The following is an 18,377-nucleotide window of genomic DNA, read 5'->3' on the forward strand; positions in this document are numbered from 1 at the left end:
CTGCGTGCTGGCTAAACTAGCACAAAACTATCTTCATCACTTTCCACTTAGCTACTATGCGAAGGATTTTCTATGCTGACTTTATTTTTATCTGTCTTCTTCTCAGTTGTTATATATATTTCTGCTTCTTTTATATAAGGCGATTTTTCCAAGTGTTCTTTAAAATCGTCAGTTATATTTTTATATTCTTCAACATCTTCTGTTCTGCTGAAAATTGTAATATTTTTTACTAAGAACCATGCTCTAATGCAGTTTTTTATATTCTCTACTTTTACTAAATCATCATCTTTTTCACTTATTTTATATGGTCTAAGAAAATTACATTCAGAATTTTCAAAACTAAAAGGATTTTCATTAGATGCAGGATTTTTCTCGACTAAATAACTCTTATCTTCGAATCGCTGATAAATATAAAACATAGGATGAATATAAGACATGTCAAAACACATCCTGTTGAGCAGTGTTCGATCCTTTGCTAGCTCTTCTGCTGATGGACTAGCTATATTCAGCTTGTACATCCATCTAGCAGACTCAAAATTATCCAGTATAGTTTTGAGGTTAAAAATTGATATATCATTCTTTTCACAGAAATCTATAAAATCTTCGTAGTTTATAGAAGTTCTAATTTTACTATAACTACTCCATAAAGTATGCAGAACATCAAGTATTTTATCTTGTCTGTTTCTTGCTATTTGCATGTCTTTCTGAGTATTTATACTACCACCGGTTGGTCTTCCTATGTTCACTATTACTTTCCCAAGATTCGAAAACAAATTATTTTTTCTGTAGTCTGTAAGACATCCTGTCATTTGAAACTCTATCATTATCAGCTTTATAACCTGTTCAGGTGTTATATTTGCATGCTGATTTATTTCTTGTTTAGAAAGATCCTCCTTTAGTAGGCTGAGATAAATATCTACTAAATCTCTATCAACTGCAGATGTACTAAATAGCATGGGAAGATGCTTATCTGCCAATGCCAATAGATCTACTTCACCTTTATTTGCATCAATTTTTATAAGTTCACTATAATTACAAAAATTTCTAATAAAATCAAAGATGTAGCAATAGGCTTTTCCAAGGATAGCACGTATTTTATCTTCTTTTACACCATTTTGTTTGTATGGCTCTATTCTAAAAAGAGTATATATCATATTCAGAGCAGTAGTTTTATCGCTCTTTGCTAGCTTAAACAGTGTAAGCTCGTGTACTTTTCTATTTTTGTTTTTTGATTTACTGCTGTACTCTTCTATTACTTCCAGCATATGAGAATCAAATATTTTTATTTTTTCTCTTACTGAATCAACTTTATTAAGAGCCGTTAGAAGTAAATGCCTTAGATTATCATGTGGTTTGGGCATTTCCTCATTAAAATTAAAAATAGAGTCGAAACATCGTAGATAGTCTGTTTTTTCTATTATTTCTTGTATAGTTGGATTAAGCGCTGCTAATTTTTCTTCTATGTTGGATAGATTCTTTTTTCCTACTTCTAAATAATTGCTGAGAGTTTCAGATGTTATTTCTTTACATTTAAATGACTCAGCTTCATCAAGAAAGTCTTTACGAATTTGGATCTCTAATTTCATAGAGCTTAATCTTTTATTCCAATAATTTTTTATCACTATCATGTTTTCTCCTCTATTACAACTAGCCTTTTTTAAATAAGCCAGCGTAGCAAGCCCTATTGCTACTTTTTTCAATATTCTCTGCAGGATCATAAATAAATTAAAATATTTCCTTTTTATACTTAACTATTTCACTTCTACGGGGTAAATGCATTTCATTGATGAGTTGATGAGATAACTGATTGATTTTTGGAACGGCCTCAGCCAATTGGCACACGATAAAGACATTTAACGAACTTTTATCCAATAGAATAGCAGCTATTGGTGTTATTATTTTGTAAACCACGTTCTCCTAGAAATTTATCGGCTGTTAATTGATCCATTTTTACTGGTGTATTTGCAAGCCATCATAGTCTGCACTGCTATTCCCGGGTTACATCAACTCTAGGAGAACAAACATTGTATTGACTTGTTCTTTATTGTACAAGGATTGAAATCAAGTATTTGTATTCTGGAGCCTAGCCTATCTTTATATTTTATCCATATAGACCCTCTTCCTCCCAATTGAGCATATGCTTAGATAGCTTAACCATTAGACATGTAAATAAAAAATAAAAGTAAAATTCTACCTTTTTGCATACGCTTAGTAATTATTTTCTTTTTCTTTTTATTCAAAGTAGTGTGTTTATGGCAAAATTAAATTACTTAAATATTTATATATTCTGTATAAACAAAGAACATTATAATAACACTTCATTTATATTTGTTCTCTTGAGATACAATCCTAGAAAATGGACTAGGAATACATCATTCCATTCACTGTTCTAAACATTAACGAATACTATCATAATTCAGACAAACTCTATTTATTCACTATAGTTCTTTTTTATCAGTTATAGTAAGAGATTAAAACATCAAGAATCTCATTGTGTGCGCCTAAATTGGACTTGCTACTGTTTATATTACGGAACACCACAAGTTCTGTCTTCTGATCAGGCTTTTTAGACATGAATTTGCGCAGTTTTTTATGCAGCTCTTCTAGATTTGCTTTTGCTCTGGTTTTTGCAGTAGCTGCTGCATTCTTTTCTTTTTTCATCTTTCTTTTTTCATTTTTGTTGTTTGACTCCTCAGATTCTTCTATGCTTTTATTTGCTTTTCTAAGCCTTTCCTTTACTTTTATAAACGCTTCTTCTGCTCTCTGCACCTTTTTCTTAACCGTTTCTAAATTCTCCTTTTCTCTATAATATTTATTCTCTTGGTCTTTCACGAGCCATGTATATATTTTATCTTTCTTTCTCTCTAAATCACTATCTGCTACATCGCTATTTTTCAGCCAAATGCCTTGTAGCTTGCTATCTCTGTTATACTCTCTTGACTCCAATGCAGCAATAAAACTATTAAACTTTTCTAAATTTTCTTTTTTCTTGAACTTTTCATCTGGCATGCAGTGTGTATACACATCTGCACCTGTTGGCATATTCACACACCATACAGCCTTAAGAATATCACCTTCTTTGATCACTTGATAGTCCATGATATAGCACCCAAGACTTTCTCTTTTTTCTCCTTCTGGCAGTATGTATAGATTGCTGTAGTATTTATGTAGGCATGAATACTTTTTTCCAGTGTATTTGGGATTATATTCATACAAGTTGAGGGCTATATCACCAAATTTTATTTCCATATTTACCTCAGTGTGCTCTCCTTCTTTGATAAAAGGCCCTAGTTCTACTGCTGACTGCATTAACTGCGTGAGAAACAGCGGAATGCGAATAGTTTTATTATTGTCTTCCTTTAAAGGCATGAATTCTGCAAATGTGAGCTTTGTTTTTCTTAAGTCTTCATCAATGCGATAGAACACCACTTCGTACTCTTCTAAATCTTTTACTGTTTTACTTCTTTCTTCCTCTCCAATGCACGACCACTCTCTGGTTTTTTTTCTTACTTTGAAAGGATGTATACTATCAGACTCCTCCTCTATTCCATGCAGCTTTTTTATATATTCTACTATGCCACTAACTGTATGTAAATAGTGCTCATCGTTACTGCCATCTTTTTTGTATATGGGCATACACAGAATTCTGGATAGATGGGTTGTATTGTCTACATAGTATACATGATAGTGAGGCTGTACATCAGGTGAAACGCCCCACTTGTCCATCACATGAGAATATATAGGTTTATAGATCTGTTTAAAAGCACCGTCTAATTCAAAATCCAAGGTTATCTCGCATCTAACATATTTCTGATGTTTTATAGCACACTTGCCCATTAAGATATATTCGTTGTCATTGAAGATAATTGATTTCTCATAGAAGTCAGCAAGAATCATGTATATATCCTTGTACAGCTCGGAGACTTTTGGCTCTTTTTGTATTTTTTTTCATATATACTCTCAAGAGCACTGTGAATACTTTCATACTCATTTTCATTTTCTATTTTTTTGTCATTGTTTTCTGCTTTTACTAATGCATGTATAGATAATAAAACCTGATGTGTTTGCTTATTTTTGCATATATTATCAGAGATCAGTGTGGCTTTTATAAACTTTGCACTAATCTTAGAAAAGTCTTGGTACACTTCAGGCAGTGCTAGAACCATGCGCAGAGCATAAGCGAGGGCAGAATACTTTTCGTGCATTTTGCAGATCCTATCCTGATATTTCATCATCTCATAATTTAAATCAAGACTTTTTCGCATATAAACATCTCCCAATGTTTCATTCCACTTGATCGGTGGATATTTTTTGATAACTCTCAGTGGCTTATGCCTTTCCATGTACGCTAGCATCTCAGCAGCCACTTCAGGATAGAATCCTTCAAGATTCATCAACATTGTTTTGTGTTCGCTCTCTTCTTTATCTGCAAAGAGATTCCTCAGCCACAGCAGATCTTTGTGCTTTGTGTTTACGTTTGTAGTTCTGCACGCAATGAAGTACCACAGCGCATTCTGCTTTATCAGCGAAGCAATGCCTGCAGAAAAACTTTTTATTTCTTTTTTCATCTTTTCCTGGTAGAGATCTGATTCTATTTCATAGTTCAGATACTTATAAAACTCTAGATACTTATAATACTTATATATCGTATGATGATATATTTTACAATTTGCTCTTTGTGCATTAGTCAGTCTCACATTGTTCCATAACCCAATGTTGAAAGTTGCCATTCGATTGCTTTCTTTTTCTGTGTTTATAGCCGCTTGTGATTTATTCTTTTTAATTGACTCTTTCTTTTTTCTTTTAGCCACTGGTTGAGAACTAGGCCCATCTATATTGGATACTTTTCTTTTTTCAACTGTTCTTTTTTTTGCTCTAACTGTTTTACCTCTATTATTTTTTCTAGTAGAAGTAGAAGATGCACCATCTTCATTGTTCTCTTCTATGATATGTGGAGATGAAGAGTGCACATTACCCTGAGTATCTGTTAATTCTATAGGATCGTGTATATAGCCACCATTCTTATTTGGCACAAACCATTCAGAATAGTCATCTATTCCATCAACTGTTCCATCTCTATGATCAGACATTTCAACCATACTTCCTCCTTTATCAAAAACATTCTCATCTATATTAGACTGTGGTTCTATATACTGCTGAGAGGTGCACTGTTCTTCTGTTCTCTGTTGCTCTCTAAAAAATCTATACTCATCCTGGGCTGAGTTACAGGGTGCAGACAAATCAAAAAAAGAGAGTTCTGTGCTGTCCGTTATATTTTCTTCTCTTGAAGTACCCGGCATACTCTGTGCTGGGTTATAGATATTTTCATATATGTTATCACCAATTGCATACTCTCTGGGTTGAATATACTGGTCTGTTATAACATTTTCCAGAGAATTCTCCTCAGCATAAGGGTCTACAATACCGTATGCGTTTTCATCAAAAATATTCCAACTTCCTGTGCAACTTGCAATAAAGAAAACAAGCACTGCACTTACTGCATTTAGCATTTTCTTCAATGCCTGACTTTTCATGCTGAAAATACTATTTTTTTATTTATAATTTTCAGCTGGAACCTTACCCGTTGTACTCTGCTGACACTGTATACATTTTTTATAAGGTGGCTATAGATCGTGCATAGATAAGACTACAGGTAATAAAGACCTTCAACAAGTTTGAGTTAGACAATAAGTATTCTCGAATTATTCCTAGTGCTCTATAGCTCTATCTCTATTCATTTAACTATTGTAATTTTGGTCACTAAATCTTCTCTTCAACCGCTAGTAGACTATATTGTTTTACCCAATTAGAACAGATTATTTTAATTTTGCAGCCAATGTATGTTTTAGTATTTGGATTCCAGTTTCAATGTCTGGCAAATTAGTGGATAAAAGTGTGATGTGTCTGTAAATACAGCAGCACTGTCTGGTAAGTAAGTGCCCCTGTGCAATTCTCTCCAAGTTTCCTACTATTACTGCACTGTGGGTGAATTACTATCTGTTTGGGCAATCATAAATATATTTTATTTATTTACAATTAGTCAGCATGCACATCCTACAGCAGTACAACACCAGCAGAGCAGAAGAGCTGAAGGTGAAAATAGAAAAGAAACAGCAGAACATTGAAAGACTAGAGAAGATAAAGAACACTCTGAACTACAGAGTGCGCCAGCTGAAGGAGGAAATAGCTATCATACAAGAGCCGTCCTGCATTGTTGGCGAAGTATCAAAGAAAATGGGGAAGAACATAGTCCTCGCTAAAACAACCGCAGAAGGGAAACACTTGGTACAGGTTGAGCCGCAGGTGGAGTATGATGCACTTAAGCCGGGAATGCGTGTGGCTCTGAGAAGTGACACGTATGCGCTATACAAGATACTTCCATCCAAGGTAGACCCCATTGTCTCTCTGATGATGGTAGAGAAGTCTCCAGACTCAACGTACGATATGATAGGAGGACTGAACGAACAGATAAAAGAAGTCAAAGAAGTGATTGAGCTGCCGATCAAGCACCCAGAGCTATTCGAGTCTCTGGGAATAGCACAGCCAAAGGGCGTCCTTCTGTACGGTCCCCCAGGAACAGGAAAGACTCTGCTCGCTCGAGCAGTGGCGCATCACACGCAGTGCAGATTCATCAGAGTGTCAGGATCAGAGCTAGTGCAGAAGTACATAGGAGAAGGATCGAGGCTAGTCAGAGAGCTATTTGTGATGGCCAGAGAGCATGCGCCTTCGATTATTTTTATGGATGAAATAGATTCAATCGGCTCAGTGAGAGGAGAGGGATCAAAGGGAGACAGCGAAGTGCAGAGAACCATGCTGGAGTTACTGAATCAGCTCGATGGATTTGAAGCTCACCAGAACATAAAAGTGATCATGGCCACGAACAGAATAGATATACTCGACTCTGCTCTGCTCAGACCGGGGAGAATAGATAGGAAGATAGAGTTTCCAGCGCCAAAGGAAGAGGCTCGGCTGGAGATCCTGAAGATCCACTCGCGCAAGATGAACTTAACGAAGAACATAGATCTCTCTAAAATTTCTGAGAAGTTAATAGGAGCCAGCGGAGCAGAGGTAAAAGGAGTCTGCACGGAGGCAGGCATGTTCGCTCTCAGAGAAAGAAGAACCCATGTAACTAAAGATGACTTTGAAATGGCAGTGGCAAAAGTAATGAAGAAAACTTCCGATCCCAACTTAGATCTGAGAAAGCTGCTGAAGTAAATCCATATTCGACCAATTTTTATTTTTATTTTTTCTTCTCGCATTTTTATTTTTATTTTTCTTGCACCCCAGATGATTAGGAATATTATAATAAACGAGCAAAAGGGAGATAAGTACCCAGCAGATGACGTTCCAGCAAAAGTGCTAAAATGGCTGGAAAACAACAAGAGATACACTGAAGAAGAGAGAACAGATATCATAGAAGGACAGGTTGTCGTGGTGCTGAAAGGCCAGTTTGCTTCAATCAGAGGAGTTGTAGTAAAGAGGCTTCCAAAGAACCTTCTGCTAGTCTCGGGACCATCCAGAATCAACGGAGTGTCTTTCACCGTTGTAAACCAGAGATTCGTGCACCCCGTGTCCGTCTTTGTGCCTCTGGAGAAGAAGTTCATCGACTCCATCGAGTTCAACAGAGAAGAGATCGAGAGCATACGCGACTGGACCACCGAAAACGCATACGATCTGGAAATAATGGAGCTGCTGTCGCTAGATGGAGTGCAGGACGTAATAGACAGTGCCATAGAAAAAGAATGCTCCAAGATCAAAGGACTAAAGACGTACTTCAGCACGCCTTTCACTCTTCCAAAGGACATTGACCCAATGAGTGCTTTCTACTAATAAAATATTTTATAGGCTTCTCTGCAGTTAAATTTCAGCTCAAACTCAAGTCAAATTTGTTTCTATCGAATGTCTCTTTATTAATCAGAAAGTAAATAGTTGACTCTGTGCATGCTTGCTATTCTGCTGTATTTTGCTTCTATGGCGTTGTTGTAGCTCTTGTGGTACTTGGCGCTTGAGCCAAATATCTGCATCAGCTGCTGCATGGATATCAGCCTGCTTTTCTGCAGGCCCAGCGAGTTGTACACCCGTGCAAACACGTACCTATCTAGAACGTACGGGTACACCTTGAAAATAGTGGAATAGCCTGTTTTTATCACTGATATTCGGCGAATCACCAGACTAAGATCCAAATGCTTTGTTTTTCCTGATTTGGTAATCAAAGTGTTTCTTACATCTGCGATGAGCGCAGGCAGAACGGCTTCTTCATGCATCATGGGAATCGATATTTTGTACTTTGTGATATTTGGGAGAGCATGGGAGAGAGTGTGCATAGGCATCTTTATCTGGCGGGCGCCTATCTCTGGTATGTACGTAAATGATATCTTGTTCAGCTGGTGTCTGTAGGAGACCTCAGAGCTCATTAGCACACGCAGCATGGCTGATGTGTCCAGTGATGTTTTCGTGATGTCCAGCGATGAAACATTCGGAAGGACCGATAGCTTATCCAACACATGGAGTATTCTTTTTCTGTTGGCATACGCTGATTCCACTAGAATGACTCTTGTGATATTCTGTGTCTCAGTTAGAGAGAACCGATAGTCTCTTGTCAGATTGTCTCGGATATCATTGTTAACGAATATTTCGATTGTGTCCAAATGGGGAAGGTAGTTGTGTTTCATGGCTCTTTCAAAATAGAACGCATCAGGAGCTGCAAAGTGCATGAGGGTCTTGGACAGCTCTATCTCGCCCTGGAACAACCTGTCCATAAATATTTTGACGTACGGTTCTACTCTCCTATACGCGTGCTCTGAAGGATATGTTAGAGGATAGTACTCTTTAAACCCAAACTTGATCAGACGCGATGACTCCAGCTGCAAAATGCTTCTTTGCGTTAGAAAGAGAGTGTGCGAAAGAATGAGACCGGTGATAACAGGAGGCATGTTCTTCTTTTTTCTGCTTTCATCGGCCTCGAGAATGTCCACTAATAGGGCAGAATATTCTTCTATGTATTTGTGGCCCTGCGGATGGTCCAGGGTAAGAGTGTCCACAGATAGGAAGAGAATGGAAAGAGCTTCGAATACTTCGGATGGCAGTATGCACTCTCCTTCCAGAACTATTTCCATGTTTCTGATTTTTTCCAGTTTGTGCCGTAGGATGAACTCTGACAGAGGCATTAGCTGTCTGATTTTTTCGTACTTCATTCTGTGCTGCGGATTTTGCACAGCAACCAGCCTGACTGAGTCGGCTATGTCCAAATCCTCCACTAGCTCGGCATAAATGAAGGTTTTATCCTTGACAGAAGAAGATACACACACGTCTAGGAACATGCGCAGATCCTCATTTCTTTCTTCCTGGAGGAACCAGAAGACTCTGTCTCTTGTAATTACTTGAAGTGACGGGATGTTTTTCTCTTTCATCACTGGCGTCATTTTTATCTCGTTCAGTATGCTTCTTATTTCGTTTCTTAGCAAAGGCGTATTTTTTATTAAAAAGTACAGATTCTCTTTGAAAACATTTAGCTTTGTAGTTGGCCTGGAAATATTCCTGTACTTTGGGAGGACGGTTTCTTCGTCGTCCAGGTGGAAATAGAGCGACGCCCACAGGATCTCTGCAAACTGCTCAAGGTCCATTTTCCTATGAAATGCATATTTGGGAATACTCGCAAAATAGAAGAATGTTTCTACGTTTCTGAAGTACTGAGAGGGCACAGAAACCATCTCCACAGATGCCAAGTCAATGGGCGCATCGCTGACAAGCCATTTCTTTTTCTCTCCGTTGATCAGTCCTTCTTTGTACACTTTGTGGGACGTGCTGAACCCGTATGCCAGATCTTTGTTGATCATTACCTTACTATTTCCATCTGATGAAAACAGAAGGAGTTTGTCACTGAACACAAACTCGCCCTGGGAGGAGCACAGCATAAAAAATGATAAAAATAGAAAAAGTACTCCTTTGTTTGTTCTCCTCATTGACATCACCAGAAGAATCGCATAAAATAGAAAATATCAAATGAAACATTGCCACATGTCCTAATAATGCCAACAATAGGCCTTTTTAAAATTAACTATTTATTTTTCACACTGAAACCATCCAATCAGCTCGGAAAAACAACAAAAACACCCAAAGCAAAGGCTATGACTATGTTTGACTTTGAAGAGAAGGAAACAGAGCCATACTCCATGGACAAATTGCTCTTTGATAGTTTATAGCTATGTAGCAGACAGCCAGCTATCTATAGGATAATTGCACATTTTCTTTTTCAAGTTATTCCAAAAGCTCAAAAAGTTAAATTCGTATTCCATAATTACAACTGAGAAGTAAAGAAGTGAATAATTTAAATTTATAGTCCATACATCATACTCTTATAGCTCACATTTATATATCTTACTCCACCCACACTCCTCTGTCTGTGACTCTGCAATATACTATACGTTCTATCTCTATCTTATCTCTAAATATGTCTTGTCTCTAGTTATCATCTACTATTTGTCTGTACAATGAGTCATCACTACTGCATAGTTCGTCCAATTCGTCCATTTGGTCGCCTGTGTCTATTTCTAAATGGTCAGTAAATTCAAAAGCGTCTTTCTCGTCTAGCACATGATCTGCTTCGTATGTCTCTACAAGGAACTTTTCTTCTTTCTGTTTTTTCAGCCTAAACACCGACTCATACATCCACTCGGCATGCACATACTTTATGTTCTCCAATTTCTTGCACCTGACTTTTTCAATGCCTCCAATAATCACATGGGTTACATCGGTGGCTGTGAACTTGCCTCCAATAGCTCCTCCGTAGTGCACAAAAAGTGTTGCTAGATACGTAGTGAATTCGTTCATAGGCGTAAATATGCGGGCAACACATCCGTGGAAGATATTCTTTTTTCTGCGGAGAATGTTGGCTGTGTTTTGCTCTTTATTGAAGAACTCCCTGTGTATATCTATTAATCCGTTGAGGACCTTTTCCAGCTCGTTGTCAAAGTATGCAGCTATGCATTCTTCTCCCACTCTCTCCAAAATATCTTCTACGCCATCCTCTACTATCTCTTCTACCCTTTCGCTCTCTTCTCTTCTGCTGTTACTGCGAAGCGCTTCCGGGCTGTTTATGTCTTCAGACTGGAAAAAGTAGTATGGCCGTATGGGATACAGGTTATCCACAAATCCCCACACGTCCGGCCTGTCGTCCAGTATAACTACGTGTTTAGAGTTGGTTGGAAAGAGTCTTTTAATATCCTTGTCAAAGCACCCAAAGTTGTCGTCTCTGGTGACTATTCTGTTTCCGAATATTTTCCCTGTTTCATCGAGGATCTTCACTATAGCCGAAGCATACGCCTTGTTTCCCATTGTGTATATGTGTATTTCGAAATACTTCGACACTTCTTCTAAAAACCTCTGGAGATTATCTCTCTTTTTTACAAAATACGAATACCCATCTATCTTTATTTCATTCACACTTTTAATGGCTTCTATTTTTCTAAGGGCGTCCTTCTCCAAGCGGCTTCCTATTCTCTCTTCCAATAAAACACATTCTTTCATTTTTCGATAATATCCTCCAAATCTACTCGACACGCTCGTGTGGATCACTGTCTGATCGAGGTCCAGTAGGAGCACAAGTCTCTTGTTCTTCGTGGTGCTATCATACATCTCTTCATTGACTCTTTCTGCTTCTGTTTTATTCAGCTGTACATTCGTGTTGTTGTGAAGCAGCGTGAAAAGCTCTTCGTTCTTATTTTCCATGTCTTCTCCACAGCATCCACACATATTTCCTATGCGAATCGGATGGCTGCACTCTTCGTCCATACGGAATAAAAAATATTTACTATTTCATCATGGCCTCCATGTACCGCAAAACCCTCCTACTTCCTCTGGCCACTGCTATGAAGTACGGACACTCGTTCCTCCTGTTCTGCTGGTGCATAGATGCTCCGGCCTCCATGAGATACATAACTATCCGCTCCCTGTTGTACTTGGCTGCAACATGGAGGAGTGTACTTTTTTTTGCATTTTGTATCTTCGAAATATCAACCATTTCTCTGTCAACTATTCTCTTCAGCGCTGAGAGATCTCCTATTTCAATGCACCTACTGAGGACTCCAAATAATCCCTTCTTTTCCTGATCTCTTGTGTATTGTGTACTCATAAATAACACAGATCCCCGCTATTTGAATAACAAATACGGAATTAATTTTATTTTATTTTTTAGGGGAATGTCAGTCCAAGAACTATTCGTAGATGGAGAAAGACTCACAGGGGGAGCAGCGCGAGAGAGGAATCTATCGGCTGTCTTATCAATAGCCAATACGGTGCGGTCTTCCTACGGGCCAAATGGCCTCGACAAGATGATCATAAGCAAAATAGGGGATGTGTCCATTACAAACGATGGAGCAACCATCCTTTCTTCCCTGCAGAGTACTGACTCAGCTGCAAGGATACTCATAGACCTCGCAGTGCAGCAGGACGAAGAGGTGGGAGACGGAACAACAAGTGTGGTGCTTCTTGCGAGCGCACTGATAGAGTACGGGATAGGATTGATAGATGAAGGCGTGCATCCATCTATTGTCGTATCAGGGTACAAGACAGCATTTAAGCACTCAGTAGGATTTATAAAGAGCACTCTTACGAAGACCCTGAAGAGCGTTGGATACTCTGATCTCCTGAAGATATGCGAGAGCACAATATCCAGCAAAGTCATCAGATGCAGCACAAAGCTCTTCAGCTCAATAATAGTAGATGCTGTCCTAGCCATTAAGACAATAGAGCTGGACAAGAGCACAACGTACCCCATAGAGCAGGTGAACATCCTCAAGAAGCAGGGAAGGAGTATGGATGAAAGCATATTTGTATCTGGGTATGCCATTAACTGTGTGCCGTGCAGCAATCTAATGCCGCAGAGAATCAACAAGGCTCGCATTGTATGTCTGGACATGGACCTGCAGCAGATGAAAATGGGCCTATCAGTTAAAATAACGGCTGATACACCGGATGACCTGGAGGAGATAAGAAACAAAGAAGTAACCAACTCGCACGATAAGATAAGAAGACTCTTGAAACAGGGCGCCAATGTCGTATTCACCACCAAGGGAATCAGCGATGGGTGCAGCAAGCTGCTAATTGAAGCAGGCGCGCTCGGCGTAAGAAGATGCAAGAGAGACGATCTCGAAAGAATTGCACTTATTACAGGAACAAAAGTCTACACTTCATTTGACGACATCACAGGGGACGAGTTTGTTCCTGTTTTGGGCACTGCTGAAAGCGTCCACGTGGAGGTGCTCGGAGAAGAGAAGTGCATGGTGATAAGCACGCCTAAGGGCATGGGGGCGTCTATTATCCTCAGAGGAGCCAACGAGCAAATACTGGATGAAATGGAGAGGAGTGTGCACGATGGCCTGTGCGCCCTCAAGAGAACCCTTGAGAGCAAGTCAGTGGTGACAGGAGGAGGAGCATTTGAGGCAGCCCTTGGGACGTACATCTACAACTTTGGCCTCTCCTTTGGAACCAATGAGCAGGTTGTAATACAGAAGTTTGGTGATGCTTTGCTGCGCATTCCAAAGACTCTTCTGGTGAATGCAGCACTGGACCCAAATGAAGTGTACGCTAAGCTGCTGGCAGAGCACGAAGCATGCAACTGGGACACGGGCCTAGACCTGGAAATGGGAGCAGTCAGGAACAACTTCAAGGCTGGCGTGCTGGAGCCTCTGGACACGAAACTAAAGGCGCTCAGAGCCGCGACAGAGGCAGCCATCAGCATATTAAGAATCGACGAGGTGATTGTCCTGGCAGAAGATGAGCCTGTGAAGAAGTAGCACACAACCAAGTATCAATAAATTCAACTCAGCAACTAAGTTAATTCTCCGTTAGATTAAGTTGTATTTGGAAGGCAAAAAATGAAAATATTTTACTTTTATTTGTTCTACTATAAGTTTACTAGTCATTATTGTGTTTTTATTTCTTTTTTAGACCATCATTTACTGCGCTCATGTAATTACAGTTTGCTATCAGTTTGTTCAGTCTTGTTTAGCCGTTATTGTGCTGTTATTTTCATTTATCTGCCTATTTTCCTATTTAGTCTCTGTCCATCTGCCCGAATATGCATTTTTTATTTTTTCGTTAACTCTTCTGTTGTCTGCTATTTATCCAGTCAGCTAGCTGCTTTTTCCTCTAGTCATCTACCTTCTTCTGATCTCTGCTCTTCTCTTGGCCTTCTGGTCTCTTACTCTCTGTCTCTGCAGCACGCATCATGATGCATTGTGTGATGTGATTATTCGGTCAATCATTTGTGACCTGTGAATAGGTCAATAGTATTGGAGTTAGGTCTTGTCTGCTGATTGGATCATCCTGAAAAAGGGAATTGGATGTTTTGCAGGAGTGTTTGGATTGAATTGGTTTTTTGCTTTGTGATCTTGTAATTGGTGTAGAATCAGGTTTGCAATTGGTTAAATAAGCAGATGTCATATTTTGAAACTATTTATAGCCAGATATCTGCCGTCATACAATGAGAAAACAGAGCATAAAAAACTTTTTAGTACTAACCATCATCACATTTGTCACATTCGTATCATTCATCAAATGTGATGCTGCTGCCATAGGACAGGGAGCCACCCCTACTAAAACTCCCATCGGATCCGGCGCAGAGCCTGCAGGAAAAGGCCACCCCACTGGCCCTGGACCTGTGGAAAAATCACACCACAGCTCCTCCTCCTCCTCCACCACCACCACAACGCACTCTGGATTCTACGGCATTCTTATCTATGAACCAGCCCAGGGCGAAGACGTCAGCTACTTCTATATAATCGTCATGAGTCCAATAACTTCTATAATTGGTCTTATCCTTGGTATCACTATGATCGTCTTTGGAGTGCTGGGAGTTATGTCTGCAGGAGGCGTTGGATCAGCATAATATTACTAAATAAAAACAAGCATTTATTACTTATCAGCACCGTTTGTTGTCTTTATCCATCGAGTGTAACTGAAAAATTGTGAAAAATTAGAAACAAATAAGCACTACTAACCGTCGCATAACTACTGGCTATTTTGACTGTGTATATCTATGTTAGTCAATAGTGGCATAGTATCCATGCTAGTAACTGCTATAGCTTGCTATACCTGGCGATATTTGGCTTAATTAAAAGAGCATTTGTAATTTCTGGTGATCATAAGAGTAGTGAATAGGTTATAATAAGTTAGTTTATTCCTGTTGCTGCTATTTATTCAGCCTTTGAGGTGATATCAGTGATAACCACAAGATATGGCGTATCTACAAGCTTAAACCGGATACTGCCTGATGCGCCCACAAGTGTCACGTGTTTCTTTATCTCTTCGATTGTTTCCTCGGAGATTCTGGACAGGGCAACTGTTAGGACTTCTGCTGTTTCTTCGTTCAACACAACGAGAGACCCGTCGTTCTCGTTTATTTCCATGAACTCGCAGGGTATCTTGACGAGCGAACACACGTACAGGTTGGTCTTAGATCCTTCTGTGAACTGGTAGTTCTTTCCCGTGACCAAGTTGAGGCCTGAGAAACAGAACTTTGCTGCCCCGTGCTTTCCTGGCTTTGATTTTGATATGCTGGTTATTTCAACCAGTTTAACGCCTCCTTCTTTTATAAGTATAATGTTCTTTGCTCTTATTTCCTGTGTCTGTATCATATCTACTACCATCCCACTTGTGTCGTTGTCATCGTGTGCCATTTTAACAAGGGGTCTAAAATAAAATTAATATACACTAAAAAACTAAAAGAACAACAGACAGCAGAAGAAGAAGAAAAGAGACCAAATAAAAAACTAAAAATAAAAATAGAAAGTACAAAAGAGAGTTAATTAGCTAACAACGGATGAACAGATGGGTAGTAGATGGATGAATGAATGAGAAACTGGCTAGAAAAGTGGCTAATAGATGATACTAAGTGCAAAAATTTAACTGTTTAACTATTTAATTATCCAACTGCCGTATAGCAATTACCTAAATATCTGTCTAACTACACACTGACGCTCTCTTTTTGTATCCCATCACTGCTGCATAGAAGTGTATCTTTGATGAGGAGTCGGACAGCTTCATCAGAAGATTGGATGCTCTGTCGAGTAGGTCTACTTCTCCCGTATCTTTTCCCAGTTTAAATATTATCTTGGAAATATCTTCAGATGAATATCCGTCTTCAAACAGTCCATCCAATAAAGAAATGGCGTCCTTCTGCCGGACTTCTTTTGAGAATATTTTCTGGATTGTTTCTATGGGGGGAATGTGGCTCATTCTTTGGACGATCTCTACATCGATGTCCTTAGAAATCGCTGCTACTGTCTGCAGCAGGTTTAGCCCCTGTCTAGCATCACCTTCCGCTGTTTCTGCGATGCTTCTGACCGATCTATCGCTGATGCTCAGTCCTTCTGCTTCGGCTGTTCTTTTGATTATTGTCTCTATGTCCGAGGTAGAGAGCTTGGACAGTCTAAGAATAGCGCATCTGCTCTGAATTGTGTCAGAGATCTTAGTGATGTCGTTGCATATAAATATGAATTTTGCGCTTTGGTGCTTTTCCAGTAATCTTCTCATCGACTGCTGTGCCTGCGTGGTCATTGAGTCAGACTCATCAAGAATAAGAAATCTGTCGTTCGTTAGCTTCTTCTGCAGGAATCCCTTTATCTTTATTCTTACCACGTCCACTCCTCTTTCATCAGATGCATTCAGCTCTAGCACGGACTCTTTCTTTGTTTCTGGGCGGTCTTTGAAGATGTGGTTTAGCAAGGCATTGGCCACCGTTGTTTTTCCTATCCCCGGAGTTCCTGCGATGATTATGTGCGGCATGTTCTCGTCCTGCGAGAATATCTTGAACACATCGATCACTGCCTGGTTTCCAACTATTTCATCCAGGCTCTTGGGCCGATACTTCTCAATCCATGGAATGCTGTTCATAAAAAATATTCGCAGAGAAATTACTAAATACACTTTGTGAATAAAAGTATAAAAGTGCCAAAAAGCAGCAGAAATAGTTAATCATACAATACTTTTATTAGCTCTTAAACAATCACCTATTTCTAGCGGCAATATTACTGATCCTAAATATCTTATCTAAGTTCAGTGGCAATCTATCTTGTAGCACTGCTGCTCTCATTAGATTCGCTCTGTTTCAATAGTCCTTTACTAATTCCCCTATTCTAGTGGTAATTCTCTGGTTAATTCTATCAGTGCTAATAATTCTCTATCTATTTCCAGTTTACTCTAATTTATCTATCATCTATCTTAATACTAGCTCATTTCTTCAGTGGATTATACTTCAGTGCATACCAATTGCTCTTACATCCAACATACGGGCACTGAAACTTCTTTTTTCCCTTTGTATTGTTGTACAGAAAGATCAGCCCTTGTTTGTCGAATGCGTGCCCGCAGGGTGCCTCCACTCTTTCTTCTATCTCTTTCTGTGTTATTAAACAGATGTTCCCCTCTACTGTTTCTTCTACTGTTATGTCTGTGTGCTTCTTCGATCTTATCATAGCATACTCTTTGTTTTCTTTTATTCTGCTTTTGTTCTTCTCTATGTCTATCGATAGGTTGTGGTACTCTTCTGTTTCTATGCTTTCTCTGTTCTCTTCCAGAAGAATCTTCAGAAGCATCAGCTCCCTCAGTGTTTTGTCTGTTACAATCTGCTCGCTGCTCTGTTTCAGCCTGTCCACTAAGTAGTTTACACACACCATGACTTTTTCCAGTTTGTTCTCTGCTTCTTTTCTGGCTTCTCCTGCAATGTTTGCAATATTCATTTTAAAATTTTGTGTGAGATTAGAGGCGTTTTTTGGCTCCATTGTGAAACACCCGGGAGTGCTTAGTTATTAAGTGGAGTATTGTTTATGACGTATGAAGTCAGTCGTAGTAGCCCATTGTCTCGTGATAATGGCAAGAACAGCCGCATGCCTTATGGGGAAAAAAGCACAGCCTGTTTACGAAGATGCAAAGTGCACAAATGACAACAAGATAGCTCTGTTAAACCTTCAGGGCGTGTGGAATGTCTTCCCATGCCCAGATGAGCACAAATGTGTAAAGGAAGGAGACATGATACGGTGCATGAAGGATGACACACAAAATAGTCAGAATGCCCCCCGAGTGAAAATACACACAGTTACAGTTACGCTCCCAAGCTCAGACTATGCCACAAAGACGCCCTCCATAGCACCCACCAGCAGACCATCAGATGGATCGAGCCAAAGCGCAAATGCATCAGCACCAAGCGCACAGATGAATGAGCCGCAGAAGAAAGATCTGCTAAAAGACCTCACTGACCCAGGCCTACCAGGACAGATGCACATTAAGCCCAACAGAAAGGGAAGCAATCAGCCAGGCAATCAGATGAACAACTCATCAGGTAGTCAAATGAATAATCAAATGAGCAATCAGCCAGCTAATCA

General features: G+C 39.4%; 14 protein-coding genes across 14 annotated transcripts; 5 read left to right on the forward strand and 9 right to left on the reverse strand.

The window, feature by feature from the left end:
* Positions 1 to 47: 47 nt before the first annotated feature.
* On the reverse strand, positions 48 to 1,718 carry NEMIN01_2259 (uncharacterized protein; the record flags this gene model as incomplete). Its single annotated transcript, XM_051478201.1, has 1 exon — positions 48 to 1,718. One exon carries the CDS (start codon positions 1,716 to 1,718, stop codon positions 48 to 50), a length of 1,671 nt encoding a protein of 556 aa, XP_051334161.1.
* A 736-nt stretch (positions 1,719 to 2,454) lies between these two features.
* On the reverse strand, positions 2,455 to 3,897 carry NEMIN01_2260 (uncharacterized protein; the record flags this gene model as incomplete). Its single annotated transcript, XM_051478202.1, has 1 exon — positions 2,455 to 3,897. One exon carries the CDS (start codon positions 3,895 to 3,897, stop codon positions 2,455 to 2,457), a length of 1,443 nt encoding a protein of 480 aa, XP_051334162.1.
* NEMIN01_2261 (uncharacterized protein) lies at positions 3,894 to 5,534 on the reverse strand (the record flags this gene model as incomplete). The annotated part of the gene is made up of 1 exon (XM_051478203.1): positions 3,894 to 5,534. One exon carries the CDS (start codon positions 5,532 to 5,534, stop codon positions 3,894 to 3,896), a length of 1,641 nt encoding a protein of 546 aa, XP_051334163.1.
* Positions 5,535 to 6,045: 511 nt separating this feature from the next.
* Positions 6,046 to 7,215, forward strand: NEMIN01_2262 (26S proteasome regulatory subunit T6; the record flags this gene model as incomplete). The annotated part of the gene is made up of 1 exon (XM_051478204.1): positions 6,046 to 7,215. The coding sequence occupies one exon, from the start codon at positions 6,046 to 6,048 to the stop codon at positions 7,213 to 7,215; it is 1,170 nt and encodes a 389-aa protein (XP_051334164.1).
* A 72-nt stretch (positions 7,216 to 7,287) lies between these two features.
* On the forward strand, positions 7,288 to 7,830 carry NEMIN01_2263 (large subunit ribosomal protein L6e; the record flags this gene model as incomplete). Its single annotated transcript, XM_051478205.1, has 1 exon — positions 7,288 to 7,830. One exon carries the CDS (start codon positions 7,288 to 7,290, stop codon positions 7,828 to 7,830), a length of 543 nt encoding a protein of 180 aa, XP_051334165.1.
* Positions 7,831 to 7,910: 80 nt separating this feature from the next.
* On the reverse strand, positions 7,911 to 9,914 carry NEMIN01_2264 (uncharacterized protein; the record flags this gene model as incomplete). The annotated part of the gene is made up of 1 exon (XM_051478206.1): positions 7,911 to 9,914. The coding sequence occupies one exon, from the start codon at positions 9,912 to 9,914 to the stop codon at positions 7,911 to 7,913; it is 2,004 nt and encodes a 667-aa protein (XP_051334166.1).
* Positions 9,915 to 10,461: 547 nt separating this feature from the next.
* Positions 10,462 to 11,790, reverse strand: NEMIN01_2265 (RNA polymerase II subunit A C-terminal domain phosphatase; the record flags this gene model as incomplete). Its single annotated transcript, XM_051478207.1, has 1 exon — positions 10,462 to 11,790. One exon carries the CDS (start codon positions 11,788 to 11,790, stop codon positions 10,462 to 10,464), a length of 1,329 nt encoding a protein of 442 aa, XP_051334167.1.
* A 19-nt stretch (positions 11,791 to 11,809) lies between these two features.
* NEMIN01_2266 (uncharacterized protein) lies at positions 11,810 to 12,130 on the reverse strand (the record flags this gene model as incomplete). Its single annotated transcript, XM_051478208.1, has 1 exon — positions 11,810 to 12,130. The coding sequence occupies one exon, from the start codon at positions 12,128 to 12,130 to the stop codon at positions 11,810 to 11,812; it is 321 nt and encodes a 106-aa protein (XP_051334168.1).
* A 67-nt stretch (positions 12,131 to 12,197) lies between these two features.
* NEMIN01_2267 (T-complex protein 1 subunit alpha) lies at positions 12,198 to 13,793 on the forward strand (the record flags this gene model as incomplete). Its single annotated transcript, XM_051478209.1, has 1 exon — positions 12,198 to 13,793. One exon carries the CDS (start codon positions 12,198 to 12,200, stop codon positions 13,791 to 13,793), a length of 1,596 nt encoding a protein of 531 aa, XP_051334169.1.
* Positions 13,794 to 14,482: 689 nt separating this feature from the next.
* On the forward strand, positions 14,483 to 14,887 carry NEMIN01_2268 (uncharacterized protein; the record flags this gene model as incomplete). The annotated part of the gene is made up of 1 exon (XM_051478210.1): positions 14,483 to 14,887. The coding sequence occupies one exon, from the start codon at positions 14,483 to 14,485 to the stop codon at positions 14,885 to 14,887; it is 405 nt and encodes a 134-aa protein (XP_051334170.1).
* A 307-nt stretch (positions 14,888 to 15,194) lies between these two features.
* NEMIN01_2269 (translation initiation factor 5A) lies at positions 15,195 to 15,677 on the reverse strand (the record flags this gene model as incomplete). The annotated part of the gene is made up of 1 exon (XM_051478211.1): positions 15,195 to 15,677. The coding sequence occupies one exon, from the start codon at positions 15,675 to 15,677 to the stop codon at positions 15,195 to 15,197; it is 483 nt and encodes a 160-aa protein (XP_051334171.1).
* A 283-nt stretch (positions 15,678 to 15,960) lies between these two features.
* Positions 15,961 to 16,893, reverse strand: NEMIN01_2270 (replication factor C subunit 2/4; the record flags this gene model as incomplete). The annotated part of the gene is made up of 1 exon (XM_051478212.1): positions 15,961 to 16,893. The coding sequence occupies one exon, from the start codon at positions 16,891 to 16,893 to the stop codon at positions 15,961 to 15,963; it is 933 nt and encodes a 310-aa protein (XP_051334172.1).
* A 338-nt stretch (positions 16,894 to 17,231) lies between these two features.
* Positions 17,232 to 17,735, reverse strand: NEMIN01_2271 (uncharacterized protein; the record flags this gene model as incomplete). The annotated part of the gene is made up of 1 exon (XM_051478213.1): positions 17,232 to 17,735. One exon carries the CDS (start codon positions 17,733 to 17,735, stop codon positions 17,232 to 17,234), a length of 504 nt encoding a protein of 167 aa, XP_051334173.1.
* Positions 17,736 to 17,829: 94 nt separating this feature from the next.
* Positions 17,830 to 18,377, forward strand: NEMIN01_2272 (uncharacterized protein; the record flags this gene model as incomplete). Its single annotated transcript, XM_051478214.1, has 1 exon — positions 17,830 to 18,377. A coding segment is annotated over one exon (548 nt), but the record flags the coding sequence as incomplete, so codon positions are not given.

This window comes from Nematocida minor, assembly GCF_024244105.1.
Source record: "Nematocida minor strain JUm1510 chromosome Unknown 7765, whole genome shotgun sequence".
Lineage (NCBI taxonomy): Eukaryota > Fungi > Microsporidia > Nematocida > Nematocida minor.